Source organism: Rhinopithecus roxellana, chromosome 9, assembly GCF_007565055.1.
Source record: "Rhinopithecus roxellana isolate Shanxi Qingling chromosome 9, ASM756505v1, whole genome shotgun sequence".
Taxonomy (NCBI): domain Eukaryota; kingdom Metazoa; phylum Chordata; class Mammalia; order Primates; family Cercopithecidae; genus Rhinopithecus; species Rhinopithecus roxellana.
Window position 1 is genome coordinate 73,675,804 of NC_044557.1, and position 22,003 is coordinate 73,697,806.

Here is a 22,003-nt window from a genome sequence, read left to right on the forward strand (position 1 = left end):
TTCACATGTCACTCCTGGGTGAAATAATAATGCTTTACTTCTGCACAATGTCTTGTAGGTTACAAAGTACTTTCACACTCATTGCTTTGCTTGAGCCTTACAAAAACCTTCATAAGAAAATGAGAAAGTCTTACAAAAATTATGTGTGAAAGTTACTGGTAACCTCACAGTTGCAGAATGTTAGATTTAGATTATTAGACCTGGCCCAATTCCTTTATTATATAGATGAGAAAGCTGACACCCAGTGAACATAGGTGCATTACCTGAGTAACAGATCACTGATGCACATCCAGTACAGCACCAGAAACTAAGTCTCCTTGAGAATCCAATGCTTTCTTAGCAGGTGCTGTCTCTAGAATAACCATCGTGGTCAAATTTCATAATAGAACTTAGTTAATGTTCTTTCAAATATATTTTAATTCTTCTAGTTAAAAACAATATTTCTATCTTTGTAACTTATGTAGCTCTTTACCTTTATTTCTCATGTGGAGCATCACTTTCTACCTTGTTTTAGAGTACTTACTGGACATGATGGTACTAGTACATTCAGTATTAGTCTTTAAGACCCTGAAAGGCATCATCCTGATTTGATGTATATTTGCATCCCTTATGGACAATACTACTGATAAAAAATGATGATGATGCTAAAAGCTAACATTTAGTGGGCACTGAATAGCCCACTACTATGTAACAGGTACAACTCAATGATAATTATTAGATGAATTACATTTCAAAATAAATAGATACTGTAAAGGTTATTGTACAAAAGAACAAAAATTGAATTTGTTTATATATTCATTAAACCACTAAAAAAAATTATTGAGTATCCACTATGTGCCAGGCATTTTTGATTCAATTATAAACAACATAGATGTGATCCTGATCTCATTATACTCATATTCAATCCAAAGAGATGACAAAACAAGCAAATGAACAAACAAAAAGGTAAACAGAAGATAAAGTATGTAAGTGTGAGTTGGGATAAATGTTATAAAAAGAACGGATATGGGGCTTGGACAGAGAGCAATATGGCAGGGACAGCCTTTGGGTGGGGTGGTTAGCACCCTCAAGGAGGGGTTATTCCAACTGCAACCCAAAGGGTGAAGAAGACCTCACTGAGTGAAGGGTAGGAGAGACCTAGGGAGCAACTTGTGCAGGTGTCCTGACATAGCAAGGGTGTGGCATGTCCAAGAATGGAGAGAGAATCATCAAGGCCCTTATGCATTCTAAGGTAGATATAATTATTAAATATTTAATTAACATTTATTATGACTACTATAACAGATTTAGATTGCTCTAGGCCAGAATGTGATAAAGGTAAATTACGATAAACTACGTATATATGCCATGGTATAGTTTTTCTTTCTTCCCACGGTATGAATTTTCCTTACTGGAAATAGTTATAATTGGATTGATTAATTTGTATTATTCAACTAGCTATGAATCATACAAAACAAAACAGTATCTTGACCCAGAAGTGCTACCTCAGGATTAAAACAGAAGGCTCAAGCTATATAACTTAATGCTTACTTTAAGTGGGCTTTGTTGATCGTTAACAATGGGAAATAAGAAGAAGGGGAATGCATAACATGATTATTGATAGTGAGTGATGGTATGGATAAGAATGAAGGGCTATGATTGTGAATGTTTTCCAGTGGGAAAATATCACCAATTTTTTAATAATATCCTTCATAAAAATTTGCATTAAAAGGTATTTTCTAGAAGGCATAGTGATGAAAACTGAAGGCTGGCTGTCCTCCCATGCACTTTACAAAATTATTTCGATTTAATCTAGCCTTCACTTTGGAAACAGATCTGCCACCCCCATCCCAGGCCAGGAGCTTAATGGCATTGGTGCATCCTTGTCAATTCAGAGACCATTCTTCTACACCTTTTTTCACAGAATCTAGCCAACTATATCCTCTACCCCCACTCCCCATGAAATAGCCCATGTGTCAAACGTCTTTAAAAGGACAAAGCATGCATTTCTTTTTTCTTCTCCACCATGTAAAATCTTATGGGGAAATGGAATGGTTTACATTTTAGATAAAATTAGGTAGGGTATATAACAACAAGTCATAATTCACAGAATTATTTCTCTTCTCTTTTCAGTTTATGGTCAAATGATTCTTTTTGGCAATCATCACGAGAAAATAATTATACTGTACCTCACCCAGGGGCAAATGTGATTATACCTAAAGGTAAATACATAAACACAAACGAATAAAATGTTTGTTTTATGTAATATTAACAGTATGGCAGCGTAGATGTCACAGTTAGGTTTCCACTTTTATCAGCACACTTTGGTGAAAGAGCAAGTGTGGAGAAGTGGACTCTATTAATGCATCCTGGATACTAAACCTAGCCTTCTGGGGTTTCTGTGGATTTAAACCTGACCATTAATTAACAAGAGTAGAATTTCTGGGAGAGATAGGAATCAGGTATTATACGAAAAGATATTTAATAAACTTACTCAAAACCAGGACTCACTGATAAGCTTGTCAATGTTTTGCTATAGGTTGTAGTTTATGGACTATGTTATATTTCTTAAAGTATTGTTTTATAGGAACATGGATTGTAGCTGACATAGATATGCCATCAATGGAAAGACTCATTATTTGGGGGGTTCTAGAACTGGAAGATAAATACAATGTAGGAGCTGCAGAATCTTCTTACAGAGAAGTTGTTTTGAATGCTACCTACATATCACTGCAGGTAAGAGTGAGGGCCTTATAGTTTATATCTTTATTAATCTAATTCTAAAAGGTATATTTACTCAAATAATAAGAAGGAAGCATATTCAATTGGTGTGAATAAAAAGCACAACTGGCTCTAGCCCATTAAATGCGAGTCTCAGGTAAGTCCAGTATATTTTGTTCTCCTTTAAATTACGAACTAAACATTTCGTAGGAGTAGTTATTATGGGATTCTTGAGTTTGCAGTTAGCCCAGTTTCAATTCTGTATAGAATATCTATGTCATTATGAGGTCAGGCTTAACCAACAGCTTGTTCCAACAAAGAGTCCTAGGAGTTCTGAAAATATTAAAAGAATTTAAGGCTTTTGTTTTTTAAAGAAAACAAACAGTATTTAAAAAAAAAAACAAAGGGACATAAGTGGAATTATGAAAGCAAGAGAAAATAAATCAAAATGTTACAGTTATTCGAAACAATCCCCACATTCCTTGTAAACCCCGGATGGCCTTGAACCTGTACCAGCTTAATCAGCTCGATTGTTCTGTCAGTCTTGTAATATTGTTTATGAAAAAGAATAGCTTAGCCAAAAAGCTATTAAGCATCATTAAAATAATAAGTAGTTAGAATTATTATTATTTCTTTGAGAGAAGGAATAAAGTCCAGAAACTTGGTTATTAATATTTTGAAAGTGCATCATATTTTGATTAGATGAATGGCTTTAAGGTAAATTAAAGTTACAACTGAATCTTTACCTCATTGTTTTTTAGTTGGGTAACCATGGGTAAGTTATTCGACCTCTTTCATCATTAGTTTTCTCACCTGTGAAATAAGGATAATAATACTAATTCATGAATTGGGTGTAAAGAAAGGTTAAATGATATAATATATGTGAAGCCTTACACATTATGCGTGATGGAAACAGCAAGCATTTAATGATAGCTATTGGTATTAACAATGACCACTCATAAATGGCATAGCTTGGGTGTAAGCGTGAAGAGTATATCTTACATATGGGATATTACGTTCAAATACATTATGGTCTGTTCAAACACCACTAGTTTAAGTCTTATGAAATCTCAGTTTTAGGTCTGCTTCTGTCCATAAGTAGATACTGAATTTGACCTTTGAAAAATCATTTAAACTGCCTATCCAAAAGTGAAATTAAAGTCACTTCCAGTTATAATGCTGTTCTTTATATAACAAAACTCATTCCTTTTTCCTAGGGGAGACTTCCAGTGACTTCTTAATTCCTTTTTTATGGGTGGATTATGTTTTCCTGGTCAATTTTTAAGTATTAACAATTTTCTGCTTCATTTCAGGGAGGTAGATTAATCGGTGGCTGGGAAGATAACCCTTTTAAAGGAGACTTAAAGATTGTTCTTAGAGGAAATCATACTACCCCAGACTGGGCTCTTCCAGAAGGACCAAATCAAGGGGCAAAGGTCTTAGGTGTGTGTCTACAGATACCAAAAGTGTCACATCTGTTTTCAGAATCTACTTTAAAATATATGACACTAAAGTACCTATCAGTTCACAATGGTAAATACTTTATGTGCTACCATTGTTTTACCGTACAATTATCATAGTAAGTACTTCTGATATAAAAGTGCCAGAAGCTTTTACAGAAATTTATTTTTATTTACAAAGGGTTATAGCAGTGGCAGAGATTTTTAGAATTAAATCACATCACATTTCACCAGGTAGAAACAGATATAAATGTGCATATTTTAAACCAAAATGTAATTTATTACAAAACTAATATTAACAAATCTCTTTGTGTGTATATTATTTTTCCAATCTGGTTTTCTTCATACAGTTTTCTTTATGTAAGCAATACTATGTTTCACATTTTGGTACCTTTCCTTAAAAGGTAACTTTCCTACACATTATTGCATTTATAGCATTAATAAATAATCTGTGGATCAGTTGACTCTGCAATCAATTACTCAATCACAGCTATTGCTGAGATTTAATTTCCCAGTTGCATTGGTGTACTGTGGATATTCTTATTTGAGCTCAGAAAGCAAATGGCTTGAAAGAGTTTAACCTGGTCACAATTAAGAACTGTTTATATGAATGGTACTGCATATTTATTTAGGAGACACATATAAGCATGTGCTACCATTGTTTTACTGTACAATTTCTAAAACTGACACCAAGTAAATAAGGGGTTAAAAATTGCTTGAGATTGAATTAGCTCACCATTCACAAATATCCTGAAGCAGACAAATTCAATCTTAAAAAAAAATTACGTTTTTTATTTCAAAAGTAACACGTTAAACGAACAATATCAAGAAAACATATCTGTAAAGAATATACATCTTTCTAATTATCTTTTAAGGACACTAGCATTAGTTAAAATTTTTTGTGTGTCTTCCTGTTTTAATCTATGCCTATATTCATATTACATATACTGATTTGTGGTGACAGTATTGTTCCTTTCATAAAACATGGTCAAACTAAGTATATTATTATGCAATTTTCTTTTCTTAGTGAACATATTATGAAAATCTTTCCTGATCAAAATGTACAGATAAAACTCATTTTTATAGCCTATTATTCTACCGTATTAGTATATTAAACTTTATTCCATCCTTTTCCTTTTGATGTATATTTGGATTAATTCCAGTCTCCTCATGTTTTTAAATATTACTGTGGTAAGCATCTTCATTCATGTACTCTTGTATACTGGCTTTAATGTCTATGAGCCAGATTTCCAGAAGTGGGTTAAAGGGTCAAAGTCTTGTTACATGGTTCCAAGCAGAGAGCACCAATTCATTCCTTTCATTCTAAAATGTTTAATCACATAATAAAATATATCAATGAACATTTTCATTTTATACTAGCACCTAACTCAGTACTGTGTGGTGAATAAATAGGAGTGTGCTTTTCTTCTTTAGGGGTTTTTGGTGAGCTAGATCTTCATGGAATTCCACGTTCAATATATAAAACTAAGCTCTCAGAAACTGCAGATGCAGGTTCCAAAGTCCTGTCTCTGATGGATGCTGTGGATTGGCAGGTAGAGAAAATAATTATGTAATGGAACACGAATATATATAGTGGGTCAGCTGAAAAAATGTCTATTCTACTCTCATGGGCATTAATTTTCTCATTTGATTAGCCAGATGAAAAATGGGTATTTTGCAATAAGCTTGCAAAAATTGACCTGATAGGAGGCATTTAAAAATTGTGGCTTCAATGGTCCTTTAAAATAAATAGAGAACATTATGTTTGTGTGCATATATACATATGTATGTATATTGTATTTATATGTATTTTATGACTATATATTATGTATATACATTTTATGACATATATATGACTGTAGATTAGTCATATATGACTAATATATATTATGTATATACAAGCTAATATATAATGTATAAGTCATAAAAATGCATATAAATTAGTCATATTTTATATTAATATATAAGTCATACAAAAAATATGAATATTTTTGGATAAAATTTTAATTTTAATTTTAGTCATATTAGTCATATTTTATAGTAATGTATATTAGTCATAAAAGAATAATATGAACATTTTTGGATAAAATTATTTATTATAAATTCTTTCAAAACAGAAAATGGAATTATTTAAAATATATTTTATTATCTTGGTTACCTCTTCACTTCTAATTTATGATTTTACATGTTAAGAATTTGAAAAGAAAAGAAATTCTGACACCCAATGATATCCATATACTGCCTGTGTTAAATGAGATCTTTTAATAAAGTATAAACGGTAGCAATTCTCATCTCTACTGTGCTCATAAACTATGCACAAGCCATAGAGTCCACATGTTTTAAAATACAGTTTTTAATGCCAAAAAATTAGAGAAATGGATGGATTTCATCTCCAAGCTCTCAGATCTCAGTCAGCTCCTTTCTGGTGAGAACAAACTTTAGACTCACAGAACAAAGGGAGCCTTAGTTTGAGCAAATCAATGCAGATCATCAAAACATTTGGGTTTTCTCTTTTAGTGTAGTTTATAATTGGTAAATAGAAAGAGGGTTTATTGGGAAGTACTGTGATCTATTTGCAATATGTTTTTATTTGTGATAGTTCTGGTGTGATTACTTTTTAAAGAGAGTAATTAAGTGATTTTGATATCCTATTATCCAATTAATACTGTCAGCAAATTTTGTATCAGAGTAATATTTAACCAAGTGTCACACATTTTTCTAGGCATTGGGGATTTAGTGGCGAAGAAATTTGTCCAAGCTATCACAGATCTTCCATTGGAGTGGGAAAGTCAGAAACTAAATGAACAAATAAATATCTATTAATTTCAGATAATGTGCATGATGAAGGAAATAAAACAGATAGTGTGATACAGACTGCCATGGCAAAGAGTAGCAGATAACATTGAATATTCCAGAGATGGTCTTTGTCAAGGGTACATCTGAGCAGAGATTTGGATGACAAGGAGGAGTTCAGTATACAAAGTTCTAGGACTTAGCCTTGCCCTTTAACTTTCCTCAGGCTTTTCTGCCTTTCAGAAATAACATGTGATAGTTAATTGTACTAAACAAACAAACAAAAAACTAGGGGAAAAAAATTCAACTCTTAATAATATTGTCCTGATCAGTTCTTAATAAAAATGTGAGTATGTTTGCTTTGATGTCTTTACTTTTTTAGAAAAGGTATGTTGCTGTGATTTTACTAAACTGCTGAGTTAAAGTTAAGAAAATGCTCAGATAATTCAAAATTTATAATTCTTAATGTCAAACACAAGCATATATATTTTAGAGACTTTAATGTACTGTTTATTCTTTCTGATAATACCGTAATTGCCAATGAGATATAAATTAAATTTGAATTATTTAATGATATCAAGAAATATAAACCTATTTTTAAAATTGTTCTTAAATTTGGCACTTGAATTTTTCTAAGGAGGGAGAAGAGATTGTGATAACAACCACAAGCTATGATTTCCACCAGACAGAAACAAGAAGTATTGTTAAAATCCTGCATGATCATAAAATTCTCATTCTTAATGATAGCCTTTCCTATACTCACTTAGGTAAGTGGATGCTTTTTAACCAAATAGATATGTAATTGTATTGAAAGAGTCACATTTTCTCTGTAATTATAATTCTTTGATAAAACATGTCACAAATATGTTAAAGGAGCATTTTATTCAGATCGGCAATGATACCCAGTGAGCGCTGCTCTTTCTCTGTTGCCGATAGGCCCCGCTATGTGCTTTCATTCATTCAGCAAATATTCAGCAAAGACCTAGTGTATGACATTTTATAGGGTAAGGTTCAACACTTTCTGTTTAAAGCAAGCTTCTAGGTGATTCTTGTGCACACTGAAATTTGAGAATCCTTTATCCAAAAGCCTTGTTGTCCTAAACTGTTTCATGGATATAGTCTTTAGTGGTAAATGCATTTAGACAAGTAACAATGGAAAGATAAAACTATAATTGTTGAGGAAAGAAGGAATCAGCATGATCTGAAGATAAGTTTTCCACTTACAGGAGCAGGGCCTTCCCAAGCACTCCAGCCTTTTCCCATTTGGCATGGTACCTTCATCCAAATCTCAGGAAGTGGGAGCAGACAGTAGTGTAAAGTTAGAAAATCCTTTCAGATGCCCCTGATGCTCACATGAACTCCAGATGCAAGACAGCATGATAGACTAGCAGACATTTGACTTGCGTGAAAAAGAAACTGAAAAGAACTTCTTAAAGCAGTACTTTGATAGAAGCGCATGTGTCTATAATTCTATATATTTTCTTTAAATCATAAAGAAAAGTTTTATTTGAAAAATGTTTCATTGTAATTAGTTGTAAAACAGTTGGTTTTTGAAATTTGACATTATAGATTCTTTCATTTAAAATATCAAGCATTCTTCTCTGTTGGAAATGTACCTGCTTGTCTTAAAGTTTTGAATAACATTTCTTAAAATGTGGTGTGTAATCTAGGTTATGTTTTACAAATTGTTAAGATGTAAATGTACAGATGGTGTTGGATATGCTACTACCTATTGATGAAGAATCTTGTGGTTGATATAAAACATGCCACAGAGAAAGTGGAACAAACCAAGGTTTAGGTGGCGGGAGTGTTAATTGCTATGTGTTGTTGATTCTCCTCCTAGCTTTGGGCAAATTCTTTTACTTCTCTACATTTCCTCATCTATTAAAATTACAATACACTTCTCAATTTGCCATACAACAGGGTTTTCATGTGTAATTTGAAGTGATTATATACTACCTTCAAGATTTGTTAAGTAGTAACTTTATACTTGCTGATGATAATAATAATTTTGATGTAAATAGAGGAAATATTTTTGGTTATATTTCATTTTATAGATACGAATATCATAATATCAGACTGCCATCTGTATATGTTTAAACATGTAAATCTAATAATTCATGCATTCATGTTGATTTTTGGCTTATTAGAAAGCTGTTTAGCATATGAACTGCAAAGGAACTAGTAAAGACAGATATTTATCAGCACTGGCAATAATCTAGCTGCCTTTATGCTGCAGCTGAAAAATACCATGTCCCTGGAACTGGTGAGAGCTACATGTTAGCAGCTGATGTTGGGATACTGAGTAGGAACATCAAAATAGTTGGTGAAGATTACCCAGGTTGGTCCAAGGACTCTTTTGGAGCACGCATACTGGTTGGCTCATTCACTGAAAATATGATGACATTTAAAGGTTAGTATAAATTCAGTTTATTTTTCTAAATGAGCTATAACATGATCTCATCTATATTTAGTCAGCTCTTACATAATTCTCACTTCTTAAATAAGATTATGTGGGAAAATAAAACATAAAAAGTGATTATGTAGCCCAGGTGTTACCTTCCAAGAAAATTCTCTTAAATTACTGCTTTTACTTTTATCTTCACGGACAAAATGAATTATCAAATTAACAATGACCTTCGGTAACAGCTAGACCAGTCTTTCACCTAACAGAGATAATTTTATAATAAGTACCGCAGATCATTTGTTGTTTTTGTTTTGGTTTAAGGAAAATTTCAAGCATACACCAAAAATAGAGAAAACAATATAATGAATCCCAATGTACTAATCACCAGCTTCAACGATGATCAGCTTTGGCCAATCTTGTTTCATCTACACCTCCATCCACTTTCTACATGCTCCTGGATTGTACTGAAACAACCACACATTATATCATCTAGAAATATTTTAGTGTGAAACTGTAAGACATTTTAGAAAACATCAACAAATATCAGAACTAAAAATGTTAATTTCTTAATAATAATTTCTTATCAAATGATAGTTCAAATTTCCCCAGTATCCTCCTTCCCTTCCTCCTTCCCTTCCTTCCTCCCTCCCTCCCTTCCTCCCTTCCTTTCATCCTTCCTTCCTTCCTTCCTTCCTTCCTTCCTTCCTTCCTTCCTTCCTTCCTTCCATCCTCTTGTTTCAAATAAGGATCTAAATAAGATCCACATTTCAACTGGTTATGAATCTTAAATCTCTGATTCATTCCTCTCTCCTTGCATTTTATCTATAAAAGAAGTTGGTCCTCTAATTCTGGGGAGTTTCCAACAGTCTGGAATTTAGTGATTGCATTCCTGAAATTTAACTTGTTCTCGTCTCCCTGTATTTCCTATGCCTAGGTGATATAAAACTAGAGACTTCAGGCTCAATTTTTAGGCAAGAATTATGCCAGACAGGGTGTCTCAGGCCTGTAATCCCAGCACTTTGGGAGGCCAAGGTGGGAGGACTGCTTGAGTCCAGGAGTTTGAAATCAGCCTAGGCAACACAGAGAGACCCAATTGCAACAAAAAAAAAAAAAAAAAAAAAAAAAAAAGGAAAAGATACAGTTGGTAGTGTATTTTTCCATCAGTAAGTACATAATGTATGATTGTTTCTCTTCTTACAATGCTAATAGCTACTAAATAACATTGCCTAGATTCATTAAATCATTAAGATTTAAAATTTCCTTCTCATTTATAATAAAGAAAATCTCCTCTAAACAACCATTTGACTGCACTGAAAAATACTTCATATAGGGAATACAGGAAAAAATGCTTGATTTTTCCTCATATTGACTAGGTTTCAAAATAATGTGTTTGTTCCCAAGCATCCTCCAAAGGTGACAGGGAGTTTTTGGTTTGTTGTTAGTATCATTATGTGCTCCTGGGTCAAAACATATTTGACCTGTTCAAATCCATTGTGATTGTTAATCTGATTAATACTCAGAATGCTCCATTATTGACCTTCAGAACCTTTTCATGTTGATGCCTGTCTTCTTGACAGTTTTCTAAGCCTCTTTACCTACTGATACGGGAAGCACATACTGTAATTTTTTTCTAAGACTGGAACTCAATTGTTCCTCCAAGTAATTCTGGTTCTTTTTATTGGAAGATGTTATTTGGATCCCACAATCTGGGTACTAGGACTAGAGCATCCATTCTTGATTTGAACTGTTGCTGCAGGTACTCACTTGTTCAAAACACTGCCTATTTCATTTTGCAACAGATCTATTCTAGCAAATCTTTATATTGAGAAAACAGCAATCTCACTATAGCCTCTACTTGTTGGTAATAATCTGCCAGAGGAAGTTCACCTGATGATGATGGTGCTGCTGCTGCTGCTAATGATGGTGATGGTAATGATGATCATAACACAAGATCACGGGCACTGTGCTAGGCATTAAACACGTACTATCTCATTTAATCCTCATAATGTTATGGCATAAATATCCCTCTTTTAAAGATGAAGAAACAGATGAATAAAGGGGTACAGTTGCTTTGATCTTGAATATTAATCTGTGCCTTTCTCACTTCAAATTCGGTGATGAACCCTATTCCTATGACAGTCTTTCCTTGCTCCTATATATTGTTTTGTTATGTGAGTAAAGATAACACATCTGTGGCTTTTGTAAGCCCAGGTGGTTTATAGTAATCATGTCTTCTCTATCATTATCTCAATTTTTCATATCTTCTCCACCATGTATATAAGAATTGGCTCATGGATTGCAAGGTAGGTTTTCCCTTCTAGTACAAAATAACTTTTCTCCAACACATCCTCTTAAGTATCAGTTTTTGAACAAATAATATTCTCTTTGGTTATTTTCCAGCCATGAATTCCTGGGCCTCAGTTTTTTTTTTTTTTTTTTTTTAACTAGATGATAGAGATATAAAAGTTCCTAACTCACAGGGTGCTTTATGAGAATTAAACCCCATATTGTCTGTTATGCATTTAGTGCAGCACTTGACACAGAGCAATCTCTCATGGATTGTTATTGCTGTTAGTAGTCTGTAAAATTACCCTTTGTCACCTCGATGGTACTTATGATAAGCTGACTGGCAGATAATTGGCAATACATATTCTGAAAGAGATTATAAAAGATAATGCCCTTAAAAGCTCTTTATGCCATCAAAAGGGAAGTGTCAGGTAAATTATATCTTATGCCTTATGCCATACATTCTCAATTTGAAAATATCACCCCCCACCCCAGGAGGAAAAACTTAGTTCTTGGGGTGGGGGCAAAAAACATAGGTATTACAATGGTTTGTGGTCCTCCAAAAGGCCACTGTACACTAACAGATATATGGTATATATGTGTTATTAAAATTTTGTGGGAGAGTGCAGGCTATTAAGAAAAAAAATGTGGAAAAGGGCTACTTATGAGTACAATGAAAAGAGGTCGAGAAATACTACTTCTTCTGGATTAAAGGAGCAAAGAATAACTAATGATTTTTTCATGAAAAATTTGAACTTTGTGTAGCTTTTCAAAAATGTTTTATTCCAACTGTTTTAAGAAAAACAAATTTTAAATCTTTCCCTACCTTAGGAAATGCAAGAATAAGTAATGTGGAATTTTATCACAGTGGTCAAGAAGGCTTCAGGGATAGCACAGATCCAAGATATGCTGTAACGTTTCTTAACCTAGGACAGGTTTGTGCTTTATTTTTAATTTTGTGTATATTAAAAATATGTAAAATATTTTTATTTTCATGTGACTTCTAAGTAGCCACATCTTATATTAGCTAAAATTATAATCTAATATAATAAAACTTTCTTGGCCCATTAACTTTTTAGACCTATGTAAGTAGGATTTGATTCCATCCATATTGTGCACTTATTTAAGGCCAGTAAAAACCATAAGAAAAGTAGTATAGAGGGTGAAATAATTGAAGATCTATAATAGTGGTTTATATATCCACTTTATTTTGCAATGACAAAAAACATTTTTCCAAATGGTTTCTATTAAACAAAGAGAGTATTGCTCAAACTTCTCAAATGAAATGCATGTTTGATCTATGCCTCCATCAAAAGTGGCAAAATAAATATTCCTAGAGGGCTGGTGATTTAAGAAAAATGAAAGACAGCATATCTCTTAGTAGAAATAAATAAATAATCTTGCAGGTTTAAATTGAAACCCCTAACCTGTTCACTGAATGGTTCCTATAGACATTTGAATAGTAACTCCTTGCCTAAAGTGTTTTTTGTAATAAAAAAAGATCCCTGTCATCATGAACTATTCTTAAAAAAGTAATTTTTAGCACCTTAACATTTTATAAGTGATAATAGGAATATAAATGCATAGAAAAGCACTTGAGAATTTTGAATCTGCATTTAAAGTAAGCATATATATTTAATATATCTAATAATAAATTCAGATATATGGAAATTTGCATATTTTATATATGGATATATTAAAGACTTATGGAGAAATCATCTTTAAGAGAAAGCGAATTGAGTATTGATGATTGATCAAGGTTTGTTTACTGAAAATAATTTACTTCAATTTTTTTGTTTAAATATACTGTAATTTTATTTTTAAAATGTTCTCTGTATCCCAATGTTTTATAGATTCAAGAACATGGTTCATCCTATATTCGAGGTTGTGCTTTTCACCATGGCTTCTCTCCAGCAATTGGTGTATTTGGGACAGATGGATTGGACATAGATGACAACATAATTTACTTTACAGTGGGAGAAGGTAATATAATAATATTTTGGTCCAAATTACATGTCCTGTGGAGGCTTTCTTATCTGTAAACTCTAGAGCCATACTGCCCAATTGATCTTTCTGTGAGGATGGAAATGGTCTATACTTATGCTGTCTAATAATAGTGATTACTAAATCACATGTGTCTATTGAGCACTTGAATTATGGCTAGGAGCTGAATTGTGACTGAGGAAATGAATTTTTAATTTTAATGGAACATAATTTAATTGCACTTAATATACATTTAAATAGCCACATGTGGCTATGGCTATCATGTTAGACACTATAGCCCTATAACATGGAAGAATTTTTACCAGACCACATTCTTATATGAGTTATCTAATCACTAATTATTTAAATGTAATACTCCTCACATATAAATCACAAATATTATTACAAATAAAGGTTATATACAACTTTAGGCATATTATACTGATTTTTGTCAGTATAAAGTATAATCAATTTATTTAATTTATATAAAAGCTGTGGGTTTGTTAAATAAAATCTGAGATGGACCCTGTGAACCCACATATTTAACAAGCACCCCAGAAGATTCTAATTCAGGTAGTCTATTAAAGAGGGAGAGTTCATTATCAAAGAGTTCAGAGGAATTTTTCAAAAATCTAAGAGGATCATTTGTCAGGCTCAAAGTAGAAAAATAATTTTATGGAAAAATCAAAAGACATTACTCATAATAGTCGTTTCAAATTGACTTATGTATTTTGGGGATTTTCTTTCCTTTTTTACTTTTTTTTTTTTTTAACAGGCATAAGAATATGGGGGAATGCCAACCAAGTCCGAGGGAATTTGATTGCACTTTCGGTTTGGCCAGGAACCTATCAGAACAGAAAAGATTTAAGTTCAACTCTCTGGCATGCAGCAATTGAGGTAGTGAGAACAAATTTATAATTATACTAACATAATTATATCAGTGATTGAAAAAATATAATAAAATGAGCTAACTAAAGGAGTGAATGCACTTTTAAAAAGATGATGTAAGTTTCGGTAGCCATTGGTGTATTTTTTTCTGTTGATGTCTATTGGCTTAAATAGTTCTCTTACCTTCTTTCTTCTCCAACATTATTTCAAGTTCCAGTTCAAGGCCTCTTTGCTGCTACTACTCAACTGAGTGCTTTGGGCATATTACTACTTAATTCTGAATTTAGTTTCCTCCCTAAAAATGAAAATAGACAATGAAATCTCTAAAATCCTTTTCTCATCTAAAATGGTCATGATTCTACATGCAAGGTTATTATACTTATCTGATATTACTAATTGGAACCTTCTTGTTTCCCAGGAAGTTTCTTCAATTATTTTAAGTGTTTGTTTAGATATAGAGTAAGATTACAAACAAGAAAAGAAAAAGTGGAGGTGATAGCTTCCTCCTGCCTTTACCTATGACATAGAATCGAAAGAAATTAAAAATAGTTACCTTTGAAAGATGGGATAAGGATTGAGTTTTTTTTTTTCACAACTATTAATTAATACCTTAAGGTAAATCTGAAAACTGAAATTTAGTACACATTTATGAGGTAAAAATTATCTCTTTTTATCTGTTTATACATATTAAATGTCAATTCCAAATCTTTAAGGCTATTTGTGTCTTTTGAAAGAAAGGGTACTTAATTGACATTTATGAATTCATGTGACTCTATTTTTATCAAAATGTTTAAAAATAAGTGTGTTTAATATGATTGCAACTTTTGACTGTTTTGCTGACACCATAGGCAAGAATGATATGTGTGCTGTATGCTTCCATTTTTTTCTACTTTGACTTGGCTTATAAAATAAAATTGTTTAGTAATTACCTAACACTCATGCTAACCTACTTTGTGATTATAGCAAACGTTATGTAAACTAGTCAATGTCTCCACTGAATCTTATGATCCACTGTCATTGCCTTAGTTGTCTTTTTTAAAATAAATTAATCAAATTGGTAACAAAACATAACTAAAAAGAACCTGTAAAAAGAGCTTGCACCTGTAATCCTAGCTACTTGGGAGGTTAAGAGGATTGCTTAAGCTTAGGAGTTTGAGACCTACCTGGGCAACATAGCGAGACCCTGTCTCAAAAAAAATATATATGTATATATATAATTTTATATGAATATATATTTATATTAAACATATATAAATATATAAATATATATTTATCACTTTTTCAGTGATCACAAATTCCTGAAAAAAGTATTAACATTCTTGTTACCTTGTTATAATACTGGAACTTGTTCTGTGCCTTGTAAATTTTAAACCACATTCAGTGGATTTTGTGACTGAAATAAGAAATAGTCTATTTAATGTAGTTTTTAAATGAAGTCCAGGCTATAGTACTTAATGATGGTTTTACACCAAGAACCTAGTGTAATTTCAATACATCACTTATAATTAAGTTTGAATGAGGTAAATAATAAATTAAGTTTTTGCTCCTGAAAATGTAGTCATAATTAAAAGTTTTCATAAGTATATTGTCATATACTTACTCTCAATTTATACAAATGTTTACTAGCCTGATGCACAGTATTTTTTTTAAATCATTGCACTAGATAAATAGAGGGACCAATACAGTTTTACAGAATAATGTAGTTGCTGGATTTGGAAGAGCAGGATACCGCATTGATGGTGAACCTTGCTCAGGTAAGTCTTTTAAACCAGGAATCGCTAAAATTAGGAAATAACTTGTCCAAAATTGTTAAAATAAATAATTATTGTTTGTTAATTCAATATATAATATCTTTTCCTTCTGGTCACTGAAATAACTCAACAAGATAAATTATTTCAAGATAACATTGGATCTAAAAAAATAAATAGGTTTCTAAGGAAAACTTTATTTTTCCAAGCTTATGATCCCAAAACTCCAACAGCAACTTGAGTTCTTGATTTGGTCGGCATTGGGACAGTAAGTACCTCATCCCACCACCATTTTTACAAAAACAGCACTTATTATAGAGATACATGTTGACATACCCCATTATTTTAACTTCTACTTTGATAGAATAAATGCTCACTATTCATATGTTAAACCTGCATGCATCAAAAAGTCAATGAACATGAACAGACACTTCTCAAATATAGATTTCTCTATATTAGATTAGTAAAAATTAAGAACTAACTGAGCATCTACTCTTTTGACAAGGCTGTAGGGAAAGCAAAACATTTACAACTTGCTGGTTGAAGGACAAAACAATATCATCTCTGCTTAGGGTAACCTGACAACATCTACCAAAATAACACATGCATTTACCTTTGACTCAGCATTTCCACTTCTATGAATCTAGCTAACAGTTGCCTTTACAAACTTAGAAAACTACTTATGAACAAGGTTTTTCATCACAGCATTGTCTGTACTAGCAGAAAACCGAAAGCCACTTTGTGTCCCCCCATGCTGGAATAGTTATATAAAGTCATACGATGGAACACTAGACTACTCGAAGAAAGAAGGCAGAAGAGTTCAATGTATTGATATGAAGAACTCTCTAGAATATTCTTAAGTGCTAACTGGAGAGTGCAAAATAGTTTATATAATACTATTTTAGGTATAATACATATAAAATATGTTTTGTGGAAGAAAGGGAAGGAATCAGAATGTATATGGTATTTGTATTTACATAAGAAAAGTATAAAAATCATAGAAAGTAATTGGGAACAAGGGAACTCAGTACTTATAAATGTATACTTTTCCAATAACCTCTATATTTTCAACCATGTAAATAAATTATTACGAGATCAAAAAAGTAAAATACATAATAAATCTGCAGACTTTACCCCTCAAGAAATTTAAAGAAAGTTAAAGAAAATGGGACTTCTCTGGGAAATGTTGGTCCCTTCCAGAATTGATATATAAAAAAAAAAATCTCAGTATAGTTACTTTTTAACAGCTTTATTTGGCATGATTTATATAGCATGAAATTCAACTTTTAAAAAATATACTAGTTAAAAGTGTGTTTATTTTTAAGATTCTTTGAATCAGCATTTTTTTCTATCAATTCAAACATTTTTAGACTTAAGCGGGTTTTATTCTTGTCCAAAATACGTTTTGAAGGAATAAAAACTATTTTGTCAACATACTTAACTGATTCCTTGATATATGCTCTTGTTAAATATTTTAGTTCCCAACCACTTGAAGTGGCTTTTCTTTGGCTTAAAATTTTAAAATACGTAATTTCTTTACAACTTCAACAAAGTTACCCTTATGGATTTTTCAACATCAAAATGTGATCTTTGAATATGAGTATTTACTAGTATGTATAATGCTATATAATGCATTTTTCACTGACTATGTTGATATTCCTAAATAATTGAGACTATTTATAAGGAGATTTTGGAGTTATAGCAACTGAAATATGAAACTTCACAGAGGAATGAAGCATTTACGTTCGTGTAATGGTACATCAATTTATTCAATCCATCCCCCAGACAAGAGTCTGGGAAGCTCGGGATAGTGATATACACCGGGTTCAGGGGTGAAACCCTATCTGTCCATGCATCTATTATTGTGTGACTCTAAGGGAGAGAAATGTAAAAATCTTCTTATGCAGGAAAATTATCAAAACCAGGAAGATCATAAATAAAATGTAAAACCCAAAGGACTAGGAAGAAGGGAAAATCAATAGAAGATAAAAGGAAACAGATACCAGGGAACCTGAACAGGAGAGCTGGTATTAAGTACAATTTAGGAGGTGGTGCTGCTCTTTACAGACAGTCTTCCAATTCACGACTGTTTGGGGGAGGCAGTTATTAAGGTTATTGAACTGATTTGGACATAAGTAAAACTTTCATTAAAATCCCCTTTGTTCTATATATTAATAATGAGTATAATTGCCATTTATTGAGAGTATTTGCTATGCACTTTATGTGGGTGATTTCATTTTATTTTGAAACAATTCTGAATTAATCATTAAAACTTTTTACATATGAGGAAACTAAGGTCCTAAAACAACTTTCCCAAGATAATACATACACCAATTGTTAAAATATTTAAAGACCACCTATCTCTGTACAACCTTCTAGGGTCCAAGAAATGATGGTGAATGAGCTAGGTGCAATGTCTTCTCTCATGAAGCTTACATATTACTGGGAGAGAAGAGATGGATAATTCACAAATAATTAATAATAAAAATATCAAGTGAAAGGAATTTTAATTGCAATGTAAAGTGACTGAGGTGTTATTTTGAATCAGGTATTTAGGGAAGATCTTTTAAGGAAGTGACATTTGACTTGAAAATGGGATGGCCAGAAGGACATAGCAATGGAAAGATGTCTAGGGGGAGCATTTCACAGACAGTAGGCTGTACCATTGTGTTTCAAGTTTAGGCTTATTTGTATCTAAATCCCATTCTCTTTCTAATTAAATTAATGTTTACTTTAATCAGACAAAATAATGTAAGGGTGTTAATACTAAATTTTGTAAATGAGTATACAGTTATTTTAAATAACAGTGAAGAGACTAGTTAGACAAAATTAAATAGTAATTAGAATAAACCAGGCGAGGTAGGGCATGCCTGTAGTCCCAGCTACTCAGGACGCCAAGGCAGGAAGATGGCTTGAGTTTGAGACCAGTTTGAGCAACATAGTGAGACTCTATCTTGAGAACATTTAAAGAAAGACACTAAATAGAGTGAACCATAAATGGCAGAGCCATAAAAATATTTGATCATATTAAACCTGATATCAGAATTATATATGCAATTTTAAAAAGAATTTTGTTAACTTTAACTGATACTGCTTATTAAAACTATGTGACATGAATTGTAGCGTTCATTCTCTAGTTCTATATTTCCTTCCAAGGCCAGTTTAATCCCGTGGAAAAGTGGTTTGACAATGAAGCCCATGGGGGTTTATATGGTATCTATATGAACCAAGATGGCCTTCCTGGATGTTCTCTTATACAAGGATTTACCATTTGGACATGCTGGGATTATGGAATTTATTTTCAGGTAATTATGATTAAAGATGGTTATTATTTATTTTGTTTTATGATTGTCCTTAGTATTATGTAACCTGTAAATTCTGTTGCAGACCACAGAGAGTGTGCACATTTATAATGTGACCCTGGTTGACAATGGAATGGCCATTTTTCCAATGATTTACATGCCAGCTGCTATATCACACAAAATTTCCAGTAAAAAAGTACAAATTAAGGTAAGAAATTAATACAGCAACACCATGGGGAAAAAAATAACTCAGAGAAGGGTAGAATTACTGAAGGACTAATAAGAATAATCTCCTTAACTTCTATCTGTCTCACCTATACCTCCCTGCCTTTGTTCCCACTGCCCTCTGCTTAAAAAACTGTTCATTCTTATCCCTCCTCCTCCCTTCCCTCTTCTTGTTTATCACCTGCTGATCTTGCAATAGTAATTTTCACTCCCTCTATGAAGTTTTTTCTGAGCTAGTTTAGGTAATGACACTTCCTCCACCTTTTTGTTCCTTCTGTTCCCTGGATGTATTTATCACAGAAACATAATATGTCCTTACATATAATTATTTACACGTCTGTCTTCCCTCTCCTATTCTCAGTGTTTTTCCAGTTGGGGTTGCAATCACACCTTTTTCATCTTTGTTTAATGAATGATCCACTTTTTGAATTTATACTTTGTGTTTTATTTACTACAGTAGAATTCAGTATTATTCATTATCATGTTTTATTTTAGTAAGAGCTATTATTAATGCTATATTGGTTGGCTTATTTCCAAACAGAGTTCATTAATTGTTGGAAGTAGCCCTGGGTTTAATTGCTCTGATGTCCTAACTAATGATGATCCCAATATTGAACTCACTGCTGCTCATCGGAGTCCTAGATCTCCATCAGGTGAAAAATTTGAAACTTTAATGTTGGTGTTCATATGAGTGCATATTCAATTTTCATTAACTTTTTTTTTTGGTAAAAGGTGGGAGAAGTGGGATTTGTTGGCCTACCTTTGCTTCAGCTCATAACATGGCACCCCGAAAGCCCCATGCAGGGATCATGAGTTACAATGCCATCAGTGGCCTTTTGGACATCTCAGGCAAGTACACAATCTTTTACAAATCTTCTCAATGAATTTCTGTAAAGAATATATAGAGGGTAACTAATAATGTTTCATTGTTAGTAAAAATGATTTAAGTCAATTTTTACAGCAATCTGCTCAATATGACACATCAGACATCAGAGTCAATTTCGAGAATGGTTCCTTGGCAGGATTCTTATACTGTATGTTGAAGAATTGATGTTAAATTTTCCTTCTAAAACAACAACAACAACAAAACACTGTATTGTGATTTAATATTAATTGATTTGTATAATTTTAAAAGCCCTTTCATGTAAGTAGGATTATATATTATCATCCCCTTTTAAAATTTAAGAACCTTAAGCTCATAGAACTTTAGTGCCTGGCCGAATTCCCACAGCTATTTGCACAGCTAGGATTAGCATCAAAATCTTCTGATTCAAACTCCACTACTCTTTCACTGAACCAGGATGGCTGCTTAGAAATGTAAAATAATTATATAGAAATTAATGTAGTAAACACATCAATTATTTTCATTTGGCCTATTAAATAACACCAGTGCATTTCCTGTTGTAATGGAGCAAGTCTCCCTTCCAGGATAATTTTAACCAGTGTCTCTTTGAAGAAAGTAGTTCAATAAGTTAGACATCTAAGTTTTCACAGATTCTTCCTCACAATTTAGATCCCAGAAATGTGAAACAAATGGGCAACATTTTTAAGTGTTAATTGCAATGATGATACCCTTGGAGGAAATTGTATAACATGCTACATAGGTTGTAATTGAACATATATGGCTTTTAATAAATAATATGCTCCAGAATATTATAAATATCATGTGGCAATGAAACTGCCCTTATGAAATGAAGCCTTAAAATTGAAGTTTATGGAAAGAACACAAATAACTATTATTCTTTCATAAGACACAGTCTTTTAAAATAACATATAAAAGTTAGTTGACTTAGATTCCCTAGAAACAGCCTTAGATGAGGACTTTTATATTAGTGGCTTCTTGGAATGCCTGGTAGAAAGGGAAGGAAGAGAACAGGGCAAGGGAAGTTGCTAAGCAAGGATGTGACATGAGCTGTAGGGTAGCTTCACTTGATGCCACTGGGAAACTCTGGAGTGTAAGTTAAAATTGCCATGGAGTTGATCTCACATGTGGCGAGGTGGGTGGGGGACAGGAGTCATTTGTATCCCCATGTTAGTTTTTGGGTACAGCTGCCCCTATGGGGAGGACCTTAATTTCCCAGGTATGTGGCTCCTTTTTGGCTAAGCTAATTGTCTGGGAAAAAGGAGAGTTGTTAACAGCCAATTATTCAAAGAGATGAGAGATGGGTGTACCAGCCTGTATCCACTTCAGTCCTCTCTTAGGACGCCTGG

At 32.6% G+C, this 22,003-nt stretch overlaps 1 protein-coding gene across 1 annotated transcript in view; it reads left to right on the plus strand.

The window, feature by feature from the left end:
- The window catches only part of PKHD1L1 (PKHD1 like 1), a 167,869-nt gene that overhangs the window by 117,498 nt on the left and 28,368 nt on the right, over positions 1 to 22,003 (plus strand). The window contains 14 exon segments of the mRNA XM_010363096.2: positions 2,113 to 2,201; positions 2,567 to 2,715; positions 4,014 to 4,143; positions 5,595 to 5,713; positions 7,591 to 7,720; positions 9,193 to 9,366; positions 12,478 to 12,581; positions 13,500 to 13,629; positions 14,405 to 14,526; positions 16,181 to 16,271; positions 19,422 to 19,570; positions 19,653 to 19,775; positions 20,334 to 20,445; positions 20,525 to 20,641. Of these exon segments, the coding sequence (XP_010361398.2) occupies positions 2,113 to 2,201; positions 2,567 to 2,715; positions 4,014 to 4,143; positions 5,595 to 5,713; positions 7,591 to 7,720; positions 9,193 to 9,366; positions 12,478 to 12,581; positions 13,500 to 13,629; positions 14,405 to 14,526; positions 16,181 to 16,271; positions 19,422 to 19,570; positions 19,653 to 19,775; positions 20,334 to 20,445; positions 20,525 to 20,641 (1,739 nt within the window).